At 42.2% G+C, this 24,016-nt stretch overlaps 1 protein-coding gene across 1 annotated transcript in view; it reads left to right on the forward strand.

Annotated features, from left to right (window-relative positions):
* Positions 1 to 23,341, forward strand: part of LOC142195209 (uncharacterized) — a 69,989-nt gene extending 46,648 nt beyond the window's left edge. The window contains exons 4-6 of the mRNA XM_075264801.1: positions 12,007 to 12,159; positions 17,252 to 17,452; positions 23,271 to 23,341. Of these exons, the coding sequence (XP_075120902.1) occupies positions 12,007 to 12,159; positions 17,252 to 17,452; positions 23,271 to 23,309 (393 nt within the window). The 3' untranslated portion in view covers positions 23,310 to 23,341. The remainder of the gene's footprint in view (positions 1 to 12,006; positions 12,160 to 17,251; positions 17,453 to 23,270) is intronic.
* The last annotated feature ends 675 nt before the right edge of the window (positions 23,342 to 24,016 follow it).

Genomic DNA, 24,016 nt, shown 5'->3' on the forward strand with positions numbered 1-24,016 from the left:
ATTTATCTTCCGTGTTGTAACCTACTTAAGATTTCCCCTTATGTCAAAGGCAATTACAAAGTAATACATTTAACATATTTACATGATCCAGTCTTGGCAACAAGTGCTGCTATTGCTGGCAGGATAGATGATGTTCTTTCATATCCTTGAGCTTGATACCCATCCAGCCACTGGCATTAGCAGGGCCCATATGCCATTAGATGGAATGTAGCCGGCTTCTAGTCTTGTCATTCCTTCATTCTTTGACTAGGTTTCCATGTAACAGTCGCACTGCGGCTGAGTTGCGTCCAGGATGTGAATGAAAACTATTGAATGCAGCTGTAAACTCTTTCACTTTTTAATGGGCACACATCGTAGCTTTTCAAATGATGCTGTCAGCTGGTGTTTCACAAGCTATGATGTGCAGCCATCAATCGAAAGAGTTTACAGCTGCTCCATGTTGATGTGGTTTTCTGTCACATTCTGGCTGTAGTGCAACTACTTTGCTAAAATCCATTCTTAAAGGGATTCTATCATTAAACTGCTATTTTTTTTGTCCCTAACATGTAGGAATAGCCTTAAGAAAGGCTATTCTTCTCCTACCTTTAGATGTCTTCTCCGCGCCACCGTTCGGTAGAAATCCTGATTTTCTTCTGTATGCAAATGAGTTATCTCGCAGCACTGGGGGCAGTCCCCAGTGCTCAAACAGCACTGGGGGCGTCCCCAATGCTTCGAGAGAACTCTCCAGCGCCATCTCTATCTTCGCCTGGAACGGCCTCTCCTTGCGTCTTCTTCCAGCACTGGCTTCAAAGGAGTCTATGTGCGTGTGCATGTGTGTTATCCATGTGTATGTATGCGTGTGTGTATGCACGTGTGTGGTCCGTGGATATGTATGTGTGTGTGTGTGTGTATGTATGTATGTGTGTGTGCACGCCTGTGATCCATGTGTATGTATGTGTGTGTTCATGCATGTGTGTGGTCCGTGTATGTGTGTGCGTGTACATGCGCATGTGACCAGTATGTTTGTGCATGCGCAGTGCAAGAGTCCATGTGTGCGGTATTGTGTGCGAGTACGCATGTGCTCTGTTCATCCGTGTGCGTAGTGTGCATCCACAGAGTTTTCCTCTGCGGACTTTCTCTTAACATTATATCTACGGGAAAGCCGCCAGCGATTCCGTAGATATAATTGACATGCTGCGATTTGCAAAGCCGCAACAGCTTTGCAAAACACAGCGTGTCCGCGCTGAGATCTATTCCGCAAATTGAAGATGGGATTCGCATGAATCCCATCCACTTTGCCTGCGCAGCGTCTCAGCAGCGGACAAATCACGGAGTTTACGTCCTGTGGGGCCCCGGCCTAAATGAGATCGCAAGGACACGTCAAATAGTAAACCACGCCTTCGCTCCAACAATTTAGAGAGTGGACAATCTTATTTTGTTGAAACTGTTGAGAATCATAAAAAAATTCCATTTTCACCATAACCTTGCATGCAGAGCAATTTCGACAAGGGGTAAAGCCCCATTTTGGGCTTTTGCTGCAAAATACATACCTTGAAAGAGGGGAAATGTAGTGACTCTTAACCAGATGGTCTCCCAATGTTTTGCTTCGTTTTGCAATCACTTGAGGCTTGGTGGGTAGAACTTTATTGAGGTCTTTGTCTTGTTGAAGAATGGGCCAAAACTTGGAGACAGCCATATTAAATTCACTCCACCTATTACTATAATTAGTAATAAACCGGACTTGGTTGTCCTCTTTAGAACTTTTTCGGCATTAAAAGATTTGACCTAGGTTCCAAACGGGCTCAATTGTATCCATAATCTATATGATGGGATTTATATCCACGTGATAGGAAGCGTTGACGTAATATTTGTGATTCCTTCTCAAATTCTGGATTTGTATCACGTTTGACTGTAGGGACCGTGTTCTTTTCTTTGAAGGCCTCTTTTTTTTCCCTGTAAACTCTATGTTGATGCCTTTTCCCAAAAAGCTCTACTTTTGTCTCATCTGACCAGAGAACATTCTTCCAAAACGTTTTTGGCTTTCTCAGGTAAGTTTTGGCAAACTCCAGCCTGGCTTTTTTAAGTCTCTGGGTAAGAAATGGGGTCTTCCTGGGTATCCTACCATACAGTCCCTTTTCATTCAGACGCTGACGGATAGTAGGGGTTGACACTGTTGTACTCTCGGACTGCAGGCAGTTTGAACTTGTTTGGATGTTAGTCGAGGTTCTTTATTCACCATCCGCACAATCTTGCGCTGAACTCTCTTGTTAATTTTTCTTTTCCATCCACATCTAGGGAGTTAAGCCACAGTGCCATGGGCTTTAAACTTCTTGATGACACTGCGCACGGTAGACACAGGAACATTCAGGTCTTTGGAGATGGACTTGTAGTCTTGAGATTGCTCATGCTTCCTCACAGTTTTGCTTCTCAAGTCCTCAGACAGTTCTTTGGTCTTCTTTCTTTTCTCCATGCTCAATGTGGTACACACAAGGACACAGGACAGAGGTTGAGTCAACTTTAATCCATTTCAACTGGCTGCAATAGTGATTTAGTTATTGCCTCCACCTGTTAGGTGCCTCCGGTAAATAACAGGTGCTGTTAATTACACAAATTAGAGAAGCATCACATGATTTTTCAAACAGTGCCAATACTTTTGTCCACCCCCTTTTTTATGTTTGGTGTGGAATTATATCCAATGTGGCTTTTTGTCAATTCTTTTTGTGGTTTTCCATTGAAGACAAATTAAATGAAGATAATACCAAAGAATTTGTCATTGCAATCATTTTCTGGAAGAAAATGAGTATTATCTGACAGAATTGCAGAGGTGCCAATACTTTTGGCCAACACCGTATGAAGTACAGTATATGAAATTATGAAGGCAATAGCTAAATGGCTGGTTTATATATACATTTTTTGTAGAACTGCTGAATGTTGTTATGTCTGATTTTTCTTAAAAATAGTTTAGAACTTTTTGATGACTCTCAACTCGTAAACCATTTCTAAATGTCAAAGACAGAAGTTCCTTCACAAGTATATGCCAATCAGAAGACACCTGTATGTCTCTAATTGGGCTTCAAAGATATTTATAACTCTCTTAAGTTAAGAGTAATTCCAAGGGCCAGAAAGCTGTTAAAAACATGCATTTATTTTTGTTATGTGAATAATATAACATGTAGTACAGTTAACAATAAATCTGGCATTGGATACATAGGCCAGCTATACAGGCCTAATTTCTAAAAAGTCAGGATGATGTGTAAAATTTAAAGAAAACTAGTATGCAATGGTATGCAATGGTAATCTCATATAACCATATTTTATCCACAATAGAACACATACCAGAAGTTGAAAGACAGGTTACCATTTCATTTGAAAAAAATTAAATAACTCAATTTAGAAAATTAGATAGGGTTAAGAAAAGGCTGGAAAGGTGCTACTGAAAAACAGGTGTAGGCTCAGTTTTCAACTAAGTCACTAGACTGTATGAAAAGAGCACATTAGAGAGGCAGAGTCTCTCATAAGTAATGATGGTAGAGTTCTACCAATCTATAAAAATCTGCATCTAAAAAATAATTACAAAAAAACAAAATGTAAAATTGTAAAAACTTTCAATATCTTACCATCTACATTACACAATATCATGAAAAGATTGAGAGAATCTAAAGAAATCCATGTGCGCAAGGGACAATGCCAACAGTCAGTAATGTATGCTCGTGATCTATGCAAGGCTGCACCTTCCATGAGGCGACCTGAGGCAACAGCCCCAGGTGGTGCCTCTTGGCACAATCTGACCAGACACTACTTATTAGTTTATTCCAGCAGATGGCGGCCATTATTTTGACCCCTGTTCCTGTACAGTCCAGCATCCACTTCTTCCTCCAGATGGCACTGCAGCGTTTTCAGCCTCCACACCCTGAAGGTAGTAGTGGAGGCCAGATGCAACAGGAGCACGGACTTGTGAGTAAAATATTGTCTGCTACCTATTGGAATAATCAAAGTTTAACTATGTCAAAAAAGACAGAAGCATCTCAATATATATATAAAAATGTAACAATTTTTATTAAATGATACTCAAATGATAAACATTAAATACAAATACAAAAAACGGGATAGTTGCTTCAAAGATACAAGGGATGGTAGTAGTAATAAATGACTTATAAGTCCAGGGTCAGTATGCTGTATGTGTTGTGGAGAAATCACATAGGTCTACAATGTTTGTAATACAAAGAGTGTGTACCAAAGCAGGTCTCACAAAAAACAATGGTAATCAGCAAGGAGACATAATAAAGAAAACACTCTGTAGAGATTTACACAACAGACCCTAGGACCAATATAATAATGTACCTACCACCAATGTACGCGCCCCACGGGTGGTAGGTAGTATCTACATTATTATTATGGTCCTAGGGTCTGTTGTGTAAATCTCTACAGAGTGTTTTCTTTATTATGTCTCCTTGCTGATTACCATTGTTTTGTGTGAGACCTGCTTTGGTACACACTCTTTGTATTACAAGCAGCATTGTAGACCTATGTGATCTCTCCACAACACATACAGCATACTGACCCTGGACTTATAAGTCATTTCTTACTACTACCATCCGTTGTATCTTTGAAGCAACTATCCCCTGTTTTTTGTATTGTATTTAATGTTTATCATTTGAGTACCAGTTAATAAAAATTTAGATTTTTATATATATTGAGATGCTTCTGTCTTTTTTGACATAGTTAAACTTTGATCACTTTTGAAGCTATCGTTTATTTTTGTGCCTTGAGTTGCATGTATATTTGTGTTTCCTATTGGAATAATCGAATAGGTATTGGCCAAACTTGTACTCCACCAGGTAAGGTGAATAAAAACAACAAATAATTACGCTCACCTTTCCTGATCTTCAAGCCTCTTCAGGCCTGTGTCTGACGTCATATGTTTCAGGATCACTGCTGAGTCCTGCGTGCCCCATGTAACCGCTAAGACCCAATCACAGGCCTCAATAGTGACCCCTGTGGTGTACGACATCAGATGGTGGCCTAAGGAGAAAGTCTGATGCCTCCGTATGAATATGTCTACGAGAGGTGAGGCAAGATAAATATAAGTGTTTATAGTACTAGTAAAGGAAGTAATTTACTGTGCATGGGTCAATAGGGGATGCTATACTGTGTGGAGGCCAACAAATGGGGTAATATACTTTGGGGGTCACTAAAGGGCATAATATACTGTGTGTGAGCAAATAAGGGGAGTGGAGGGGTGTGGTCTACAATTTTCATTAGTGAGGCCCTATCTTGGAACCAAAGATCACTGGATCGCTTATATATGTTTTTGGGTTGCCTCAGGTTCCAGAGAGGCTAGGATGTATAGGCCCTCAGCAGTACTGAATTAAAACAGGAATACTTCCAGAAATCATTGGCTGTAAAACACAGTTTGCCATGCAATCCACAAGTACAAGTGAAAGCTGTATCATTCAAAGAAGCCATATATCAATCAGATCCAAAAGTGTTGCCATCTTCTCTAAACCAAAGATCACTTAAATGGAATGAGGCAAAATGGAAAACTGTTTGCATTTGTCCCTTGGCATGGGCAGCTTACACATCTTAATAGGCACTATCAATTCTGAGCAGTACATAGAGGTTTTATAACAACATATGCTCCCATCCATACAACATCTCTTTCAGAGAAGGTCTTACATACTACTATACAGTAGTATGTACTACTGGTATAGTTTCCTAGTAATAATAATTGGAAACAGTAATCTTAGGCTGTATTTACACTTCCATATTAACAATTCATAAAACTGTATTCAGAACCATGATTAGAAAGAAAACAGGCCCTTCGCTGGAAGCAGATCTCTCCCCTTTCCTGCCCGGATCTCATTGCCCGGGTAAAAGATGTGCGCAGTTTGGAGAATCTGATGGCCTCACTTAACCATACCGTTGAGGCTTTCCAAGCTATATGGACACCCTGGGACGTGTATTGTACTTTGAATGGTCTCTAACCCCCCTTCCTTTTTCCCCCCTCTTTCACATTCAAGTTTTCAGTTTTCATGCTCTGTATGCTTTGATGTTTTGTATATTTTAAAAAATCTTCAATAAAAATTACAGTTTTTAAAAAAAAAGAAAGGGTGGAAATCATTAGGAACAACATAACTGTTATTAACTCCTTACTACACCATGATCATAACTTATAATTAGAGATGAGTGAGTACTGTTCGGATCAGCCGATCCGAACAGCACGCTCGCATAGAAAAGAATGGACGTAGCCGGCACGCGGGGGGATAAGCGGTCGGCCGCCGTCAAAGCGGAGGTACCAGGTGCATCCATTCATTTCTATGGAGCGTGCTGTTCGGATCGGCTGATCCGAACAGTACTCGCTCATCTCTACTTATAATGTCTTGTCTAAAGACTTCATGACATAAATGTACAGAAACCCATGCAGCCACAGTGGGAGCCCACCAGGCTCCAGCTGTAACGGGCAGGATCAGGGAAACCTGTGATCTGTTCATTTAACACATCAAATGGCATAGTCATCAATGACTCTGGCCTCTAAAAAGCTTTACAAAAGGTGGGTGGCTCCTATATTCAGCCCACTAAAATACTGTGATACAATTATTTTTCATGGCTGCCTGAGGCATCTGTCTGGAGTGTTATGCTAGATTTTTGCAAAAAAAATCATAATGTGCATTTGATTAGTAGGACAAAAAAGGAGAATTAAACTGAAATGAAAAAAAAAATCTAAACAAAAAAAAAACAACAAAGAAACTGTTCACCATAAAAAAGTAACATTTGGTGTACATATTTTCTGTCCCTCTTATATGTTTACAGAAAGTAATAAGTCAATATGTTATATGTTTTTTTACAGTTGGATTAATTAAAACTACAATTCATAATGCAAAAACAAGCCCTCTTATACTGCTGTGTCGATGGTAAATGATCTCCTTGTGCCAGAGAGCCGTGCTTTTCTGCCCCCAGTCCCTCCATCTTTTCCTCCCACCCTCCTGAGATTGACATGTACATTGCCTGTCTTTGTCAGTCATAGTAGGGAGGGAGCTCTTTGATGCAGAGAGAGCAACAGTGACACCCTCGTTGTACCAAACGGCTCAGTAGCATTCCAGAAAAAAAAATCTAATATCTCACCCATAAAGGCAATATCTTGGCCAATATAACAATATATATACATATCCACAATCCATGTTTCCCTCCTCCCTATTCCCCTCTGATGCTTGCCATGTGAGCCAGGAAGTGTAGGAGGAGAGGTTGGGGTTTAAGCCAAATACTTTTTGTCTATACAGTGAGTGTAGCCATTTTATTGGTAGGAATCCCCCACATAACTGGCAATTTGAAATAGACACAAACAGTACCAGTAACTAGTACCAGCGGTGGTGGTGCTAGCAGTAATACATCTAGTACTGTAGTGCAATATTCAATAAAAGGTAGAGTATTTCATTAAAAGGTAGCATAGTTGCTCATTGTGCAGCGCCAAAGTCCTGGGTTTGAATCCAGCGAACATCTGCAAGGAGTTTGTATTTCCCCATTTGTGTTGGAGTCCTCTAACTCTCCAAAGACACAATGATAGGGAATTTATATTGTGAACTGCATATGGGACAGTGATTGACAATGTCTGTAAATGGTGTGGAACATGTTGCAGCTATGTAAGCAAAAAAATGAATAATGTGATAGCAATGACATCACTAAAATACAAAACAAAGAGAACAGATGATAAAAAGTAAAAGAGGTTAATACAAAGAGCAGAAAAGTTTAAAAAAGGAGAATAATGGGAAAATAAAGCGCCAGGAACTCTCACCCCTCGTTCCCATCTGCGTTGGTATTCCGTTTGGGGGAGTCTGCAAGGGGACCCCCCCTGAATGGAATACCAAACTCATTTGCAAGCAGTGTTCAGTGAAAGCACATGGACCCCATAGACTATAATGGGGTCTGTGTGCTTGTCGCCAGATCTCCGCAGGGAACATGTGGAGAGGAAAGTACTTCACAATCTACTTTCCTGTCCGCATGACTCGTGCGGAGATCTTGCAGTAAGCACACAAACCCCATTATAGTCTATGGGGTCCATGTGCTTTTACTGCACAGTGCTTGCAAATGCGTTTGGTAGTCTGTTCGGGGGGTTCCCATGCGGACTCCCCGAACGGATTACCAAATGCAGATGTGAATGAGGGATCCCTCATTGACCATGGTTTGGTTTAATTTGCAGCTTTAAACAGTAGGATCAAGGGATAAAAAAAAAGATAAGATAATCCTTTAATAGTCCCACAGTGGGGAAATTTCAGTATGTTACAGCATCATAGTAACACAGATACAGGATAATACACAGTAATATATTACAGACGTAGATATAGTAGGAGTCCATAGCAGCCAAGGAACAGAAGAAGAAAGAAGGAAGACTTCATAATCATAATCATTAGTTTCCTGTACAACCAACTTTTAGCTGTGATGACAATGTTTGCTGCTAAAAAATTACCATAAATAAAACACAAACACAAATCTGGGGGAACATTTAGATACTCATACTATACATATTTTGTGTTGCCATTCTCCTAATGATCTGTACAATATAGTTAATTCTACTTTTTAACACCTAGTGAACCATATAAAAAAAAAATCCCTCCTCTTCTTTCAATATCAATAAAGGTTAATCAGTAAATCATGTACACTCACCGGCCACTTTATTAGTTACACCATGCTAGTAACGGGTTGGACCCCCTTTTGCCTTCAGAACTGCCTCAATTCTTCGTGGCATAGATTCAACAAGGTGCTGGAAGCATTCCTCAGATTTTGGTCCATATTGACATGATGGCATCACACAGTTGCCGCAGATTTGTCGGCTGCACATCCATGATGCAAATCTCCCATTCCACCACATCCCAAAGATGCTCTATTGGATTGAGATCTGGTGACTGTGGAGGCCATTGGAGTACAGTGAACTCATTGTCATGTTCAAGAAACCAGTCTGAGATGATTCCAGCTTTATGACATGGCGCATTATCCTGCTGAAAGTAGCCATCAGATGTTGGGTACATTGTGGTCATAAAGGGATGGACATGGTCAGCAACAATACTCAGGTAGGCTTTGGCGTTGCAACGATGCTCAATTGGTACCAAGGGGCCCAAAGAGTGCCAAGAAAATATTCCCCACACCATGACACCACCACCACCAGCCTGAACCGTTGATACAAGGCAGGATGGATCCATGCTTTCATGTTGTTGACGCCAAATTCTGACCCTACCATCCGAATGTCGCAGCAGAAATTGAGACTCATCAGACCAGGCAACGTTTTTCCAATCTTCAATTGCCCAATTTCGATGAGCTTGTGCAAATTGTAGCCTCAGTTTCCTGTTCTTAGCTGAAAGGAGTGGCACCCGGTGTGGTCTTCTGCTGCTGTAGCCCATCTGCCTCAAAGTTCGACGTACTGTGCGTTCAGAGATGCTCTTCTGGCTAACTTGGTTGTAACGGGTGGCTATTTGAGTCACTGTTGCCTTTCTATCAGCTCGAACCAGTCTGGCCATTCTCCTCTGACCTCTGGCATCAACAACGCATTTCCGCCCACAGAACTGCCGCTCACTGGATGTTTTTTCTTTTTCGGACCATTCTCTGTAAACCCTAGAGATGGTTGTGCGTGAAAATCCCAGTAGATCAGCAGTTTCTGAAATACTCAGACCAGCCCTTCTGGCACCAACAACCATGCCACGTTCAAAGGCACTCAAATCACCTTTCTTCCCCATACTGATGCTCGGTTTGAACTGCAGGAGATTGTCTTGACCATGTCTACATGCCTAAATGCACTGAGTTGCCGCCATGTGATTGGCTGATTAGAAATTAAGTGTTAACGAGCAGTTGGACAGGTGTACCTAATAAAGTGGCCGGTGAGTGTATATTACTAATAAAGTGCTACAGCTTGATTCCCTGTATTATTATGAGTCATAATACAGCAACATTAACAGAAACATAAAAAAGAAAGTCACTGTGATAAAATGTCCATAAGGCTAAGGCCCTGCGTTGCAGAAAAGCTGCTTTTTTCTGTTGAAGATTTTGCTCTGTTTTTCAAGCCAAAGTCATCAGTGGATTTAACAGAAGGTAAAAGTATAAGAGTAAGTTCACATAGAGTTTTTTGGTCAGGGTTGTGAGGCCATATTAGCCACAAAACCCTGACCAAAAAGACGACTCCCATTGAAATCAATGGGAACCGCTCAGGTCTTTTTTCTGGGAGCCGTTTCTTCCGGCTCCCGGTAAAAGAAGCAAGATTTTAATTCTTCGGCCTGAAGAAACTCCCTCCTCCGGACTAGTTCCATTCATTGGGCCTAATCCAGAGCAGAGTGCGCAGCTGGATGCCGGTGTAGTGCACCGGCTTTCAGTCGCAGCTACCCGGTTTTTGGATCAGAACCTGAGGCGGCCTCCGACTCAGGTTCCCATCCAAAAAAACCCATGTGAACTTACCCTAAGTGTTTACTTTATTTTTCCTATTCTTTTTTCCTGCTACTCTTGACCTTGGCTCTAAAAACCACACCACAATCTGCAACAGGAAAGCTGTTTTTCTGCAATGTAGGGTCTTAGGCGAGGTTCACACTACCATAGGTGTCCGGCAGCTAGTGTCCGTAGCTAATGTCCACGCAAGATTTTAGCCAAGGACACTAGCTGTGTGCGTTTACAATTTCCATTAATTTAAATGGGATATTATGTTGTGTCCTTTAGTGTCTGTGTGTCCTTACAGAGGACCTTTCATCACTTGGGGCACATGCGGTTTTATATATCTGTGTCCCAGGTGAAGAGCTATCGGTGTCGGTACCGTAGACTATAGCGCTGTACTGTGAGAGCAGGGAAAGAACGTCTCCCTCCCCTCCTGATAGTACTCATCCATAGACGAGTACTGGGGGAGGCATTCCTCCCCGCTCTCACAGTATAGCGCTATAGGCGCTGCTGTGAGGAAGGGCGTTCCTGACTGACTGTCAGGAACGCCCTTCTGATGGTGAAGAGCTACGGTACCGGCACCGCTAGCTCTTCACCTGGGGCACACATCGTGAAAGCTATAGCTATAGGCTAAGTTTTTGGGATTCACAACACACAAACTATTATTATGCTCTGGGGTCTCTTCAGACCCATAGTAAAATGAGTGGAGGCTTAGGAGAGGTGAGGAAACAACTTACGATGTTTAGTACCTCTCCTGGACCCATATGCTGGTCTTCGGGTCTTGAATGATGTGACAGACTGCTGAGGCCTGTAATTGAGCCTCAGGTCACATGGGCTGTGCCGACATCTTTTATGCCTAGTGACCCTTGTGACTGAGTCCCAGTAACAGACCTCATCTATGACATTATTCAAGAGGACCAAAGATCCACTTTGGAGCACAAGAGAGTTCTGTAACACTGTTATTTATGTTTCATCATCTCCCCTGGGCCTCCAATCATTGTACTCTGGGGTCTGAAGTGACTTCAGAGTATAATAATAGCAGTGTCGTTTCTGATATATTCAATCTAAATGAAACTGCCAGGTAAACCTCACGAGATGAATTTCGTCTACACACGCGCAAAAAGACGTGCGTTATACGAACATGCCATTGATCTCAATGGCTAACTACATTTTACACGTGTATTTTTACACCTGTAGAATGGACAGAATACACCGAATGTAGACAGAATACACGGAGCGTAAACTCCGTGTGAAGGGGCCCTAAGTGCCATGGTCCTACTTACCAAACCTTGCTCTTGCCTACGGCCACCTCTGCTTCCCCCTTCAGCCTTGAGAGCCCAGCGATGTGTTATGGAACACATTATGGCCCCCTTGTGGGCAGGATTGGGGATCGGTAAATAAATAGGGTCTCTTACCTGCTGGTGTAAAAAAAAACAAAAAAAAAACAGCAGATGGCCCACCAGGACTGTGTCTATGTTGTTCTGCTTGAGTTTATGATTGAATATTGATAGCCTGTCTTCAGAATAGCCATCAGTTTTTAGAACTCCTGAAAACCCCTTTAAAGTATTGCCTGTAAAATCTCATCAGTTTTCACAAATAACTTTCCATTATCTTACACGTTAGGCATTTCTACAGTCTATATCAGTGACTTCTGTGAAAGAAGCAATTGAAGAGAGCTTGAAGAAGAGTACAATATCAATCATTAAAAATTATGGAAGTATTGCAGTTGAAATTTGGGATGGACATTATTTTGATGGTGAATATCCTCCTCTACAAGTAAGAGTTCTTTATAATCGCTTACATAATAGACATTTTCCATTGATATATTTGTAAATAATATTGGTATTAATATTCTATTCTAATGCTGGAAATTCACGATTATGCAGACATCAGCGGTCCTATTTATTTCCTTATTTTCATAAGTATTTCCTACTCATGTGCCAAGCAGAGACCAAAACAGTGACCAGTTTTGAGTCTTCACCTCAGTGATCACTTATAAGCAAGACCAACTTTTGCATCTGGTGGTTTCAGTTGAAAACAATGGACACCTTGTGACTTCCAATATAGTCAATGGGGTCCTCTGGGAACCGTTCATGTCTGCTGTTTTAGCGGTCTATGTGTCCAATGTTCTGGTCCTCCAATGGACACCTGGGCACAAATGTAAGCAAAACATCATCCATGGATCCATGGCAAGTTGAAGTAGGATGTCTTTTTTGAAGGTGTTATGTGATTGTATGACAACTCTTTCCAACGCATTTCTAAGTATATATGCATATATCGAGTGATTATGAAGATAATCTTGTTTCCCTTAGTCCCAACAGCAGCACAATGTGGGGTATTTCTGCCCCTGTGTGCTGGTAGGACAGGCGGATATTTAATTAGCCAATAAGATGCGTGGCAGGCCCTATAAGAGGGCACAAGAACCTCCCCTCTGCGTGTAAATACAAAAGTACCTCCATAATATTTATATACAGCCTTTAGACATAAGATATGATTCCCAGGGTGGGAAATCTTGTGCCGCTGTTGGGACTAAGGGAAACAAGATTATCTTCATAATCACTCGTTCCCTATCGTCCTCAACAGCGGCACAATGTGGGGATATAGCAAGCAGGTCCCCAAGATGGGTGGGATTAACCCATAACCGAACTTAAAACGGTATGGGCAAAGGCAGTGGAGTCTGCCACCTGGTCCTTCAGGCGATAATGCCGGATGAAGGTAGATTCTGACGCCCAGGAGGCCGCTGCACATATTTGATCCACCGGCAAGGCACTTTTTTCTGCCCGAGAGGTGGACACTGCCCTGGTTGAGTGGGCATGAAGAAATGCTGGAGCCGACAAACCTGGGTGGTATAGGCGATTTTAATAGTCTCGGTAACCCACCGGGATATTGTGGCTTTAGCGGCTTTGGCGCCCTTGTTTCTCCCAGTGTAGCTGACCAACAGGTTTTCAGTTCGCCTAAAATGGCGAGTGCGCTGTAAGTAAATCTGTAGGCATCTGACCACATCCAGTTTGTGCCATCTTTCTTCTTCAGCAGAAGAAGGGAAGGGAAAAAATATCGGAAGGGAGATTATCTGGTTTCTGTTTACAGCGGATGGAACCTTGGGACGAAAACTCGGGAGGAACCTAAGCTGCACATGGTCAGAAAAAAAGGTGGTATATGGCTCCTCAGCGGACAAGGCTTGCAGTTCACCAACCCGTTTGGCAGTTGTTACTGCCAATAGTAGCGCCATCTTGCCGGTTAGAGACTTGAGGGAGATTTCCTCCAAAGGTTCAAATGGATGAACACATAGAGCGTTTAGGACCGGAATAAGGTCCCATTGGTGGACAGGGGTGTTTACCACCGGTCTCAGCCTAGTTGCCCCTTTAATAAAGGTGCTCACTAAGGAATCTTGAGACAAACGCCTCCCCAGATAGGCGGACAGGGCCGCTACGTGTACTTTGAGTGTGGCCACAGCAAGACCTCTGTCTAGTCCGTCTTGAAGGAAGTCCAGGATCGCCTCAGTAGGGGGATCGGTGGAGTCCACTTGATGCTGCAGACACCAGGCATTAAAGATGTTACTTATTCGACGGTAGTTCTTGTTAGTCGAATCTGCCCTGGCGCTGGATAGGGTCTTCAAGACGGCTTGTGACAGTCCTCTATTTCTCAATAAGGACTGGTCAACCTCCAGGCTGTCAGGTTGAGTCTCCTCAGATCCTGGCATCTCAGCTCTCCTTGGGTTACCAGGTCTGGGAGTGGGGGAAGCCTCCAATATATGCCCTGACTCATTTGTATGAGCTGAGCAAACCAAGCCCTTTTTGGCCAGAACGGGATTATGGCTATTCCCGTGGCTTGGTCCTGTCTTATTTTTATCAATACCTTCGGTATGATTGGAATTGGAGGGAATATGTAAAACAGCCTGAACCTCCATGGGATGGACAGGGCATCCACTGCCAAGGGATTGTCCTCCTGGTACAGGGAGCAGAAGGTTCCTACCTTGGCATTGAGTCGGATAGCCATAAGATCGACCTCCGGGAGACCCCATCTCAGGACGATCTGTTGAAATATGTCTGGTTTGAGAGACCATTCTCCTGATACGGTAATACCCCGACTCAGCTGATCCGCTACTATGTTCAGGGAGCCCTTTATGTGAACAGCGGATAACTGGACCAGATTCTTCTCCGCCCAGGTGAATATGAGATTCGTCTCTCTCAGCAAGGTTGGTGACCTGGTGCCCCCTTGTTTGTTTATATAAACAACTACCGTCGAATTGTCTGACCGGATCTTGACTGACTTGCCTTTCAATTCCGGGGCAAAGTGTACTAGGGCCAGGTACACTGCTCTGAGTTCCTTGAGATTGGATGACCCCAGCTCCGGACATCTCCATCGTCCTTGTACAGTTTTGTCTTGACAATGGGCTCCCCATCCCCACTGGGATGCATCTGTTGTCAACAGGGTCCACACTGTCGGGACCGTGGACCTTCCGTCTTTCAGGTGTATCCACCATCTGAGGGAAAGACGGGTAGCGGGAAAAAGGCAGATCTTCTTGTGCAATCCCCGTGGAGACCTGTTCCAGGTTCTCAACACTTCCATCTGTAGGGGACGCAAATGCCATAAAGCCCAAGGGACCGCCCTGGCCGAGGATGACATCAGGCCCAGAACTCTTATAGCGGTGCGGATGGTTACCTGCCGAGTGCGCAATAGGAATCGTGCACTGGCTTGGATTCTTTCTTTTCTTGGACTGGAGAGGAAGATCTGCATCGCTTCTAAATCCACTAGAAAGCCGAGGAATTTCCTTCGGGTGGATGGAACGACTTCGGACTTCTCCCAATTGATAATCCATCCTAATTCTTGTAGGAAGTTGGTGGCAAGGTTGAGCTGCTGGAGGAGAGCAGCAGGAGACTGAGCTTTCAGTAGCCAGTCGTCTAGATAAGGGACGAAGAAAAGACCCTGAAGTCTGAGGGTCGCAGCGACCGGAGCGATCACCTTGGTGAATACCAATGCGGCGGATGTGATGCCGAATGGCAGAGCTGTGAATTGATAGTGCTCCCTGTGGCCTGCCATAGAGACGGCAATCCTGAGAAACTTCCTGTGGGAACGAGCAATAGGGACATGTAGGTAAGCGTCCTTCAAGTCGAGGGTAACCATCACCTCTCCTGGTTGAAGAAAAACAGCCACGGAATCCACGGTCTCCATTCGAAATTACCTCTTTCTGATAAACTGGTTGAGGTACCTCAGGTCTATTATCATTCTCCAGCCCCCGGTGGCTTTGGGGACCAGAAAGACGGGGGAGTAAACTCCCAGACCGTGATCCGAGGCTGGTACCTTCTCCAGGGCGCCCCTTTAACCTGGCCGGCCGGAAATGGGAGGAGCCAATCGCTCCCATCACTACCCCAGACAGGGGTTAATCAGAGGAATTTATCTCCCCTCCCCAGCAATACCCTTGCCAGGGGAACACTCACCCCCTCCTCCGCTAGGGCTCCGAGTATAGCAGTGGAGCCTGGAGGAACATAGAGCCGGCCGCGGCCGCCGCGCCGCGAACTTCCGGTCAAAACCGGAAGTGAGCGCAAGCAAAATGCGGCCGCCGCGAATGCAGCCGTACACAGTAGTTCCGGCTGCCGCGCGGACCCGCCGTACCATGGAAGCAGTGGCGTGGTAAAGGGACGGCCCTGAAGATCAGCGCTCACCGCTGCAAGGGTAAGAAGGAGGGGGGAGGGAAGGAGGGGGAGAGGAGAAGGAGGATTAGTGGATAAATGAGCCAACGCAGGCTAACCAGCACCCTCTTTCCCTAGGAAAGAGGGTGACTTTTGAACAAAAACATCAAGCTCAGCTGGCTGAGCCCTGTAAGAGGACACAAGTCCTCTCACCTGTCCTCTGTCCACACAGGACAGAAAAAAACACGCAGAGGGGAGGTTCTTGTGCCCTCTTATAGGGCCTGCCACGCATCTTATTGGCTAATTAAATATCCGCCTGTCCTACCAGCACACAGGGGCAGAAATACCCCACATTGTGCCGCTGTTGAGGACGATAGGGAAATATATATATATATATATATATATATATATATATATATATAATTTTATTTTCTATAATAAGTATTTCACTGACATTTTGTCAGGGAATGGAACTATGTGGAAGGGACAGCCTGTGTCCAATCGCACTGAAGCACATCCATACAGCTGCCTCTATGGATAAGTTGTACTGATTGATCTCTATGTATACTGCCAACACAGTGAGCCACACATATATATATGTCATGCAAAGCTCATACCTTGGTCAAACATGTACATGGCAAAACACATAACACTTTTTCACGTTTTTTCTGTGTTGTTCATATGCTTTCTACAAGGGGATATAATAGTTTTGTTTAGTGCAGGACATTAGATTTTTTTTTTTTTGTTAAATGTAGATTGTGAGCCCCACATAGAGCTCACAATGTACATTTTTCCCTATCATTATGTCTTTTTTGGAATATGGGATGGAAATCCATGCAAACACGGGGAGAACATACAAACTCCTTGCAGATGTTTTTTTACCCTTGGCAGGATTTCAACACCAGAACTCCAGCACTGCAAGGCTGCAGTGCTAACCACTGAGCCACCGTGTAGCCCTTGACATTATTTTTTTATTTGTGTTAGGCCTCTTTAGCAGTTTCCTATTTTACATAAAGATGCAATATATCTTCTATGCAATTGATCTGACTCTCAACAAGGGAGCGGTTGAGAAAGCATTTTACTACAGAATGAAATCGCTCAGGATTTACCATGAACTCGCAGACCAATGCATACTATGACAAATATGCCACCTCTTCTTTTGAGAACAATTGTGATCTGTGTTATTATGTGTTAGGATTTACAAAGATATTTTTGAGTGTTTATCTCTTCTTTGACAGGTTAGCAATGATTTGCTTGCAGTATCCAATGTGAAGAGATTTCTGGCCACTCAGATGAGTAAGAAGGGTAAAGAAATGTCTATGCTAATTATAGAAAGCCTGAATAAAAAACAGAGGAAACTGCAAAGAAATAGCCAAGAATATCAGCAATACCAGCGTTTTTACGAAGAAGCGATGGGAGAGAAATTTTATGACCTTATTGTAAGTATGGAAATAGTAGGTATACAATATTGTCAGCGTGCTTTCATTATGCTATGTCTGCAGGGAGAGTAGTTATTTCTACAGATAGAAGAATATAATTTTGGAATAAATAAGACACTTTCCCAGGAAGAATAGATTATATTGTTATAGTACATTGATGAAACTGATTTACATGTTTTCTGAATATTAGAACATGAAAAATATCAGTATATTTGCAGAGCTAGAGAAAAAAATCACTTTCATAAGTACTGCTGGATTTAATTCAGACTATGGTTGCAATTTATTTTTTACATTTTACACCTGTTTCTGGCATCAAATGTATGGTAAAAGTCACAAATTTTGGCATACTATTAAACAATTGGTGTATCAGGTTTGTGGTTAGGAGAGGCATAACCTAATCTGCCTGATAAAATTACTACAATTTATGTCAGAAACTGGTGAAAATTATAGCTCAAATATATCCCAACTTCTAGCTTGGGTAGATTTCAGATTCTGGCACACGGAGGGCAGGAGATGGGATCCTAATTTATGGGCTTTTCTCCAACTGCAGTTCTTTGTATCATTTAATAGGCGCTATACCAATAATTCTTAAGCAGTTGGAATTTTGACTCTAGTCCCTACTGTTCCTGAGTAATCAGTGCAGTTAGCTTTGTTGTAGCCTCTGAAACTGTCAGGTGGGCGGAGCAGACAAGGGGGCATGAATCAGAGCTCTGACACGATGCATTCAGAGGTAGATACTGTCAGAGAGCTCAGACTTACACTTGCTTGTCTGCTCCTGTCTGACAAAACCCACTTGACAATAGAAAGTCTAATTATCTAGCTAACTGCACTGATTGCCCAGGAATGGTGGGGAAGGGGGGAGTAGAGAAAAAAATCCATGTGCATCAGAATCAGCGCAGAGATGCCTATTAAAGGGTGCAAAGAACTTAAGTTGGGGAAGGTGAAGAAAAGGTCCTACTCAAGAGGCATAAGCCTCTTAAAGGCATATTCACCTCTCTATTATTATGTTTAAAGGGAACCTATCAGGGTGACTTGGGTCATTAAGCCACCCATAGGTACTGGGGCTTTACTGTCCCAAATCCCCTTGTTGTAAAACCATACATAAAAATAAATATGCTTTCTACTCGCCCTGCGGCTGTATTCTTCATGCCAGGACAGTTCTTCACTGAAGACAGAGTAGTACACCTTGGCTACAGTGCACATGCCCCATATCTCCTGTACTTGCACAGTGAAACCAGGATGTATGGCCTCAGCTTCACTAAAGAACTGCACAGGTGCTGGGAGTACCAGAGATGAATCCGGAGAGATTCATTGGACTAATCTCTAGGTAACTATAAAGATCTCTGTTTTTATTAAATGTGGGTATGGATGGCTTTAAAACAAGGTGATTTGGAACACTAAACCCCTTGCTCATAAGGACCTGTGCATGGTTTACAGTCCCAAATCCACCTGACAGGTTCTCTTTAACTTGTAGTTTATATGACCGCTAAACCCAGAATCCATACAAATATAACATAGTAAATATTTATTTGATCTTGCTTTCTCTTATATCATAATTACAAGACATTAAAAATAGATTAGAAAAAACTATATATTCTTCTCTGTGGCAGCCATGTTTTTCCCCCTCCCATGCTAGTGCACATGAGCCAGGAAATTAAAAATGAAAGGACGAGGTTTACTTTTGTCTATACAATGAGTGTAGCCAGTTAAGTAGAAGGAATCCCCCAAGTAACTGACAGTATGAAATAGATACGAACAGTAGTACCAGTAGTAATGATGCTTTCACCGTGGTTGGCCAACTTTTAATTCTTGTACTGAAAAAGTTGGAAGCTGGGGTCAAACCCACAGCAGTAATCAGTGGTGGAACTAAAGTCTTGTTGACCCCTGTCAAAGTTGCCCCCTTCCTACAGTGTATTCTTGTTTGTGATGGTTATTGGTACAGCAGCAGTATCTCAGGTACTTCAAAGGGATACAACTATAGTACTCACAACTCCGGCTATCAAGAATATGGTGAGCCTACCATGTTAACAATACAGGGAGCTAAAGGCTCTGGGAAACATCAAGTGTTTGTAGGAACCATGGTATTTTTGAGAGCACCATATGGCCCCACACAGTATATTGTTCCACAGTGGCCCCACACAGTATAATATGTTCCCCAGAGTGCCCCCCATAGTATAATGCTCCACAAAGTCCTCATTCCCACAGTATAATGGTTAAATGGACCCACACAGTATAATTTGCTCCCTAGAACCCCCATACACAGTATAATATGCTCCACTGTGGTCCCACACAGTATAATATGCTCCCCAGAGTGGCCCCACACAGTATAATATGCTTCCAAATATGTTCTGAAAGCCTCGAGCAACTTCAGAAAAGTGCCATGAAATTAATTTCAACAAATATTTGTGAGTTCTGTCATCAGGCATGTTACAGTGCTATTATTATACAATGAAGGAAATAATTCATTGATCCCTTGCTGAGGTTTGCCCACTGACAAAGACATAAACAGTCTATAATTTTAAGAGTAGGTTAATTTTAATAGTGAAAGATAGAATATTAAAAATAAAATCCAGAAAATCACATTGTTTAAATTTTATAAATTTATTCACATTTTGCAGAGAGAAATAAGTATTTGATCCCTCTGGCAAACAAGACTTAATAGTTGGTGGCAAAACCCTTGTTGGTGTGCACAGCAGTCAGACGGTTTTTATAATTGATGATGAGGTTTGCGCACATGTCAGGAGGAATTTTGGTCCACTCCTTTTTACAGATCATCTCTAAATCATTAAAGGGGTTGTCCCATCACAAGCATCCTATCTATACTGCTAGTTTATGTGGATTTAAGACTTTTCCTTAATGCATAGCTTTATCAAAACTGCTTTGTTTGGCCGCTATCTTAATTTATTCACTTCATTGTTTACACTCGTTTCTATGGCCCTTGGGATTATCTGCTCATTTGTCAAGTGATGTAGCTGCCTGCTCTCAGAGGGGGGAGGGGCTGGGAGCAGCTCTGAGCTGTTTGTGTCTTTTAAATAGTGGAGCTTCTCAGAGAGCTCCGGGATTTCTGAGCTCTTATCAGTCGGTTTAATTGAATTTGGCTGATAAGGGCTGAGATAAGGAGTCTGTTACCTCTGTATGTAATGCAAACTGACTCAAATCCAGCTCTGCTACATCAGCTTCACACTGTGGTAACCAATCCTGTGCAAGTGAAACCCCGCCCACCTATGTGCCGAGAAAAGCAGGAAGTGAAGAGAGCACAACAGCCTGCAGGTTAGTGAACAAGCGTCATGGGAATACCCCTTTAAGATTTTGAGGCTGTCGCTTGGCAACTCAGAGTTTCAGCTCCCTCCATAAGTTTTCTATGGGATTAAGGTCTGGCTAGGCCACTTCATGACCATAATGTACTTCTTTTTGAGCCACTCATTTGTTACCTTGGCTGTATGTTTTGGGTCATTGTCCTGCTAGAAGACCCAGCCACGACCCATTGCTAATTTCCTGGCAGAGGGCAGTAGGTTGTCACTCAGGATTTTACAGTACAAGGCTCCATCCATTTTCCCATTAATGCGGTGAAGTAGCCCTATGCCCTTAGCAGAGAAACTTCCCCAAAACATAATGTTTCCACCTCCATGCTTGACAGTGGGGATGGTGTTCTTTGGGTCTTAGGCAGCATTTCTCTTCCTCCAAACACAGCAAGTTGAGTTAATGCCAAACAGCTCAATTTTTGTCCCATCTGACTGCAGCACCTTCTCCTTTTCACTCACAGAATTCTCCAGGTGTTCACTGGCAAACTTCAGACGGGCCTGCACATGGGCTTTCTTGAGCAGGGGGACCTTGCGGGCACTGCAGGATTTTAATCTATTACAGCGTAATGTACCAATGGTTTTCTTGGTGACTGTGGTCCAAGCTGCATTGAGATCATTAACAAGTTCCCCTTGTGTAGTTTTAGGCTGTTCTCTCACCTTCCTCATGATCAAGGACACCCAAGAGGTGAGATTTTGCATGGAACCCCAGATCAATGTCAATTGACAGTTATTTTGTATTTCTTCCATTTTCTTATTATTGCACCAACAGTTGTCTCCTTCTCACCCAGGGTCTTACTTATCGTTTTGTAGCCCATTCCAGCCTTGTGCAGATCTAAATACTTGATCCTGACATCCTTAGAAAACTCTTTGTATTACCCATGTTGTAGAGGGACAGGAGTCTTTTATACAGGTGACAATATAAGACAGCTGTATTTAATGCAGGTAACTAGTTGATTAGGAGCGCCTAACTGGTCTGTAGGAGCCAGAACTCTTAGGGTCCATTCACATGGAGGAAAAATGGTGAGGAATTTGGTGTGGAATTTTCCACACTGAAAAAAAACCTCCCATTGATTTCAACGGGTTCTGCTAGCTTTTTTTTTCCACTAGCGGTATTTTCCGCTGACCAAAAATTCAGCTAGTGGAAAAAAAAAGCTAACGGCAACCACTGAAGTCAATGGGAGGTTGTTTTTTTTCAGCGCCAAATAAAGCACCATCTTCCTCCGTGTGAATGGACCCTTAATGGTTGGTAGGGGATCAAACACTTATTTCTTTATGTAAAATGCTAATATATTTATACAATTTATATACAATGTGATTTTCTGGATTTTATTGTTATCACTGTTAAAATTAACCTGCCCTTAAAATTATAGACTTTTCAAGTCTTTGTCAGTGGACAAACTTACAAAATCAGCAAGGGATGAAATAATTATTTTCTTCACTGTACATTGATGTCTCCTAATGCCCCAGAATATATTAAGCGGAAGTGAGTAAAATCTCAAACACCAGGATAGGTGAGTATTCGTGTTTGTTACTTTTATTAACCTCCCCTGGGCAGGTTTCTTTTGGAAAGGGGCCCAGTGGCATGTACATACATCATATAATGCTGGGCCCCTTCCCATAACTGAAAAGTATAGTAGTCGGGACACCAGACTTTCCTCGATCGTTATCATGGCTCAGCAGGCCCTGGCCATCTCCAATTTAAATAAATAGCATATCAGACACCAAAATAACAGTATGGTGGGGACTAGAGAAAAAAATTCCAACTAAGCCAGAATCAGTGGAGCAGCGCCTATTAAATGATGTAAAGAGTTGACCTTGTTGGAGGTGGTGAAAGGACCGCTTTGATGCGATTGTCCAGTCAGGGGACTTCTTCTCCATGCCTTGCCTAATACTCTAAACCCCCATTGGAGCCACCTCTTCAAAGTATACTAGACAGGCCAACAGTGGTCTTACCAGCAGTGTTCCCTGCCCTCAGAAGATGTACTTATCTGTGCTGATGTCTTGAGGATGTAGTAATACATGTCTCCATGACTTTCAGATTACAATTGAGATTGCAACTTTTACCCACTAGTCTAAGCTTACAGAAGGGACAATTTCATGGCTGAATATAAATATTTGCCCAGTCTTCAATAATGATGGATGGAAAACCTGACACAAAGATATAAGTGCTGAGAAACTGATTTTTTTTTCCCATCACTTGCCATGTTAGGACTGAAGTTAGGAGGACAGTGGATGCAATAAGTAATACTTTAGATGACAAATCTGTCATCATGTATATCACTTTTTTGCCCATTCACCAGCAGGAACAACAAAAGAGAAGACAAATACTATAAGTATGATATGTGTAGAATAGTAGTTTGGGTATATTTAATTGTAATTTTTTTTTGTACATTTCTTCTTTTTTTTTCTATTTACATTTTAAATTGATCCATCTTTTGCTTCTAAAGTCCTATCTTTCTGCATGTTTGTCATTTATGTCATATTTTTATTGATTACTTTATATTTGTTCCTTATAGGAGATGGCCCTGCTGAATGCTGGATATGGTCCTTTATAAACCATCTGTTCTACAACAGTACCTGGAAGAGATAGAAAACGGTTAAACACTCTATGGAGCTTCATAATAAAAAGCAGTTGTGAATAGTCTTCATTATTCTTCTTACTGATATTATTATAGCATGATCAGAGAACATTATTGAGGCTTTTCAGATCATGTTCCTGCATTCAGAAATCTACTTTGTTTCATTTAGTTTGACACACATATACAGGTAATCTTTAAAAATAAATATAAAAAAGCTTCAGTACAAAAATTTAGATATGGCAACTGTCATGGCTATCATGGTGTCAAAACTGGAAATAATAACCATCTTGTCCATGTTTCTAATGACTACTCAACTAAATAGTAGTGTAGTAGTGTAGTGGACTGTACAACAGACCAGAAAAATCAGGCAGCAAAGGCAAAGAACTGGGCACTAAGTGCATAGGATAGAGATCATCTAAAACAGCCTTTTATTTTATTTGTGATTCCTGGTAGTTCTGCCACTGGGCTGCTGTAAGCAGTGCTCAGATTCCCTGATTCAAGAACTGTAGGGGGTCTAAAAATCAAAGTTAAAAAAAATTATTATAAATTTTAAAAAAATTTTTGATCAAACCCTTTTCCCCAAATCAGATATAAAAATAAATAAAGTAAAAGAAATACACATTAGGTACTCTCTTGTCTATAAATATCCGACCTACAAACTTATAAAAATATTTTTCCCATAC

Source organism: Leptodactylus fuscus, chromosome 2 (genome assembly GCF_031893055.1).
Source record: "Leptodactylus fuscus isolate aLepFus1 chromosome 2, aLepFus1.hap2, whole genome shotgun sequence".
In the NCBI taxonomy this organism is placed as follows: domain Eukaryota; kingdom Metazoa; phylum Chordata; class Amphibia; order Anura; family Leptodactylidae; genus Leptodactylus; species Leptodactylus fuscus.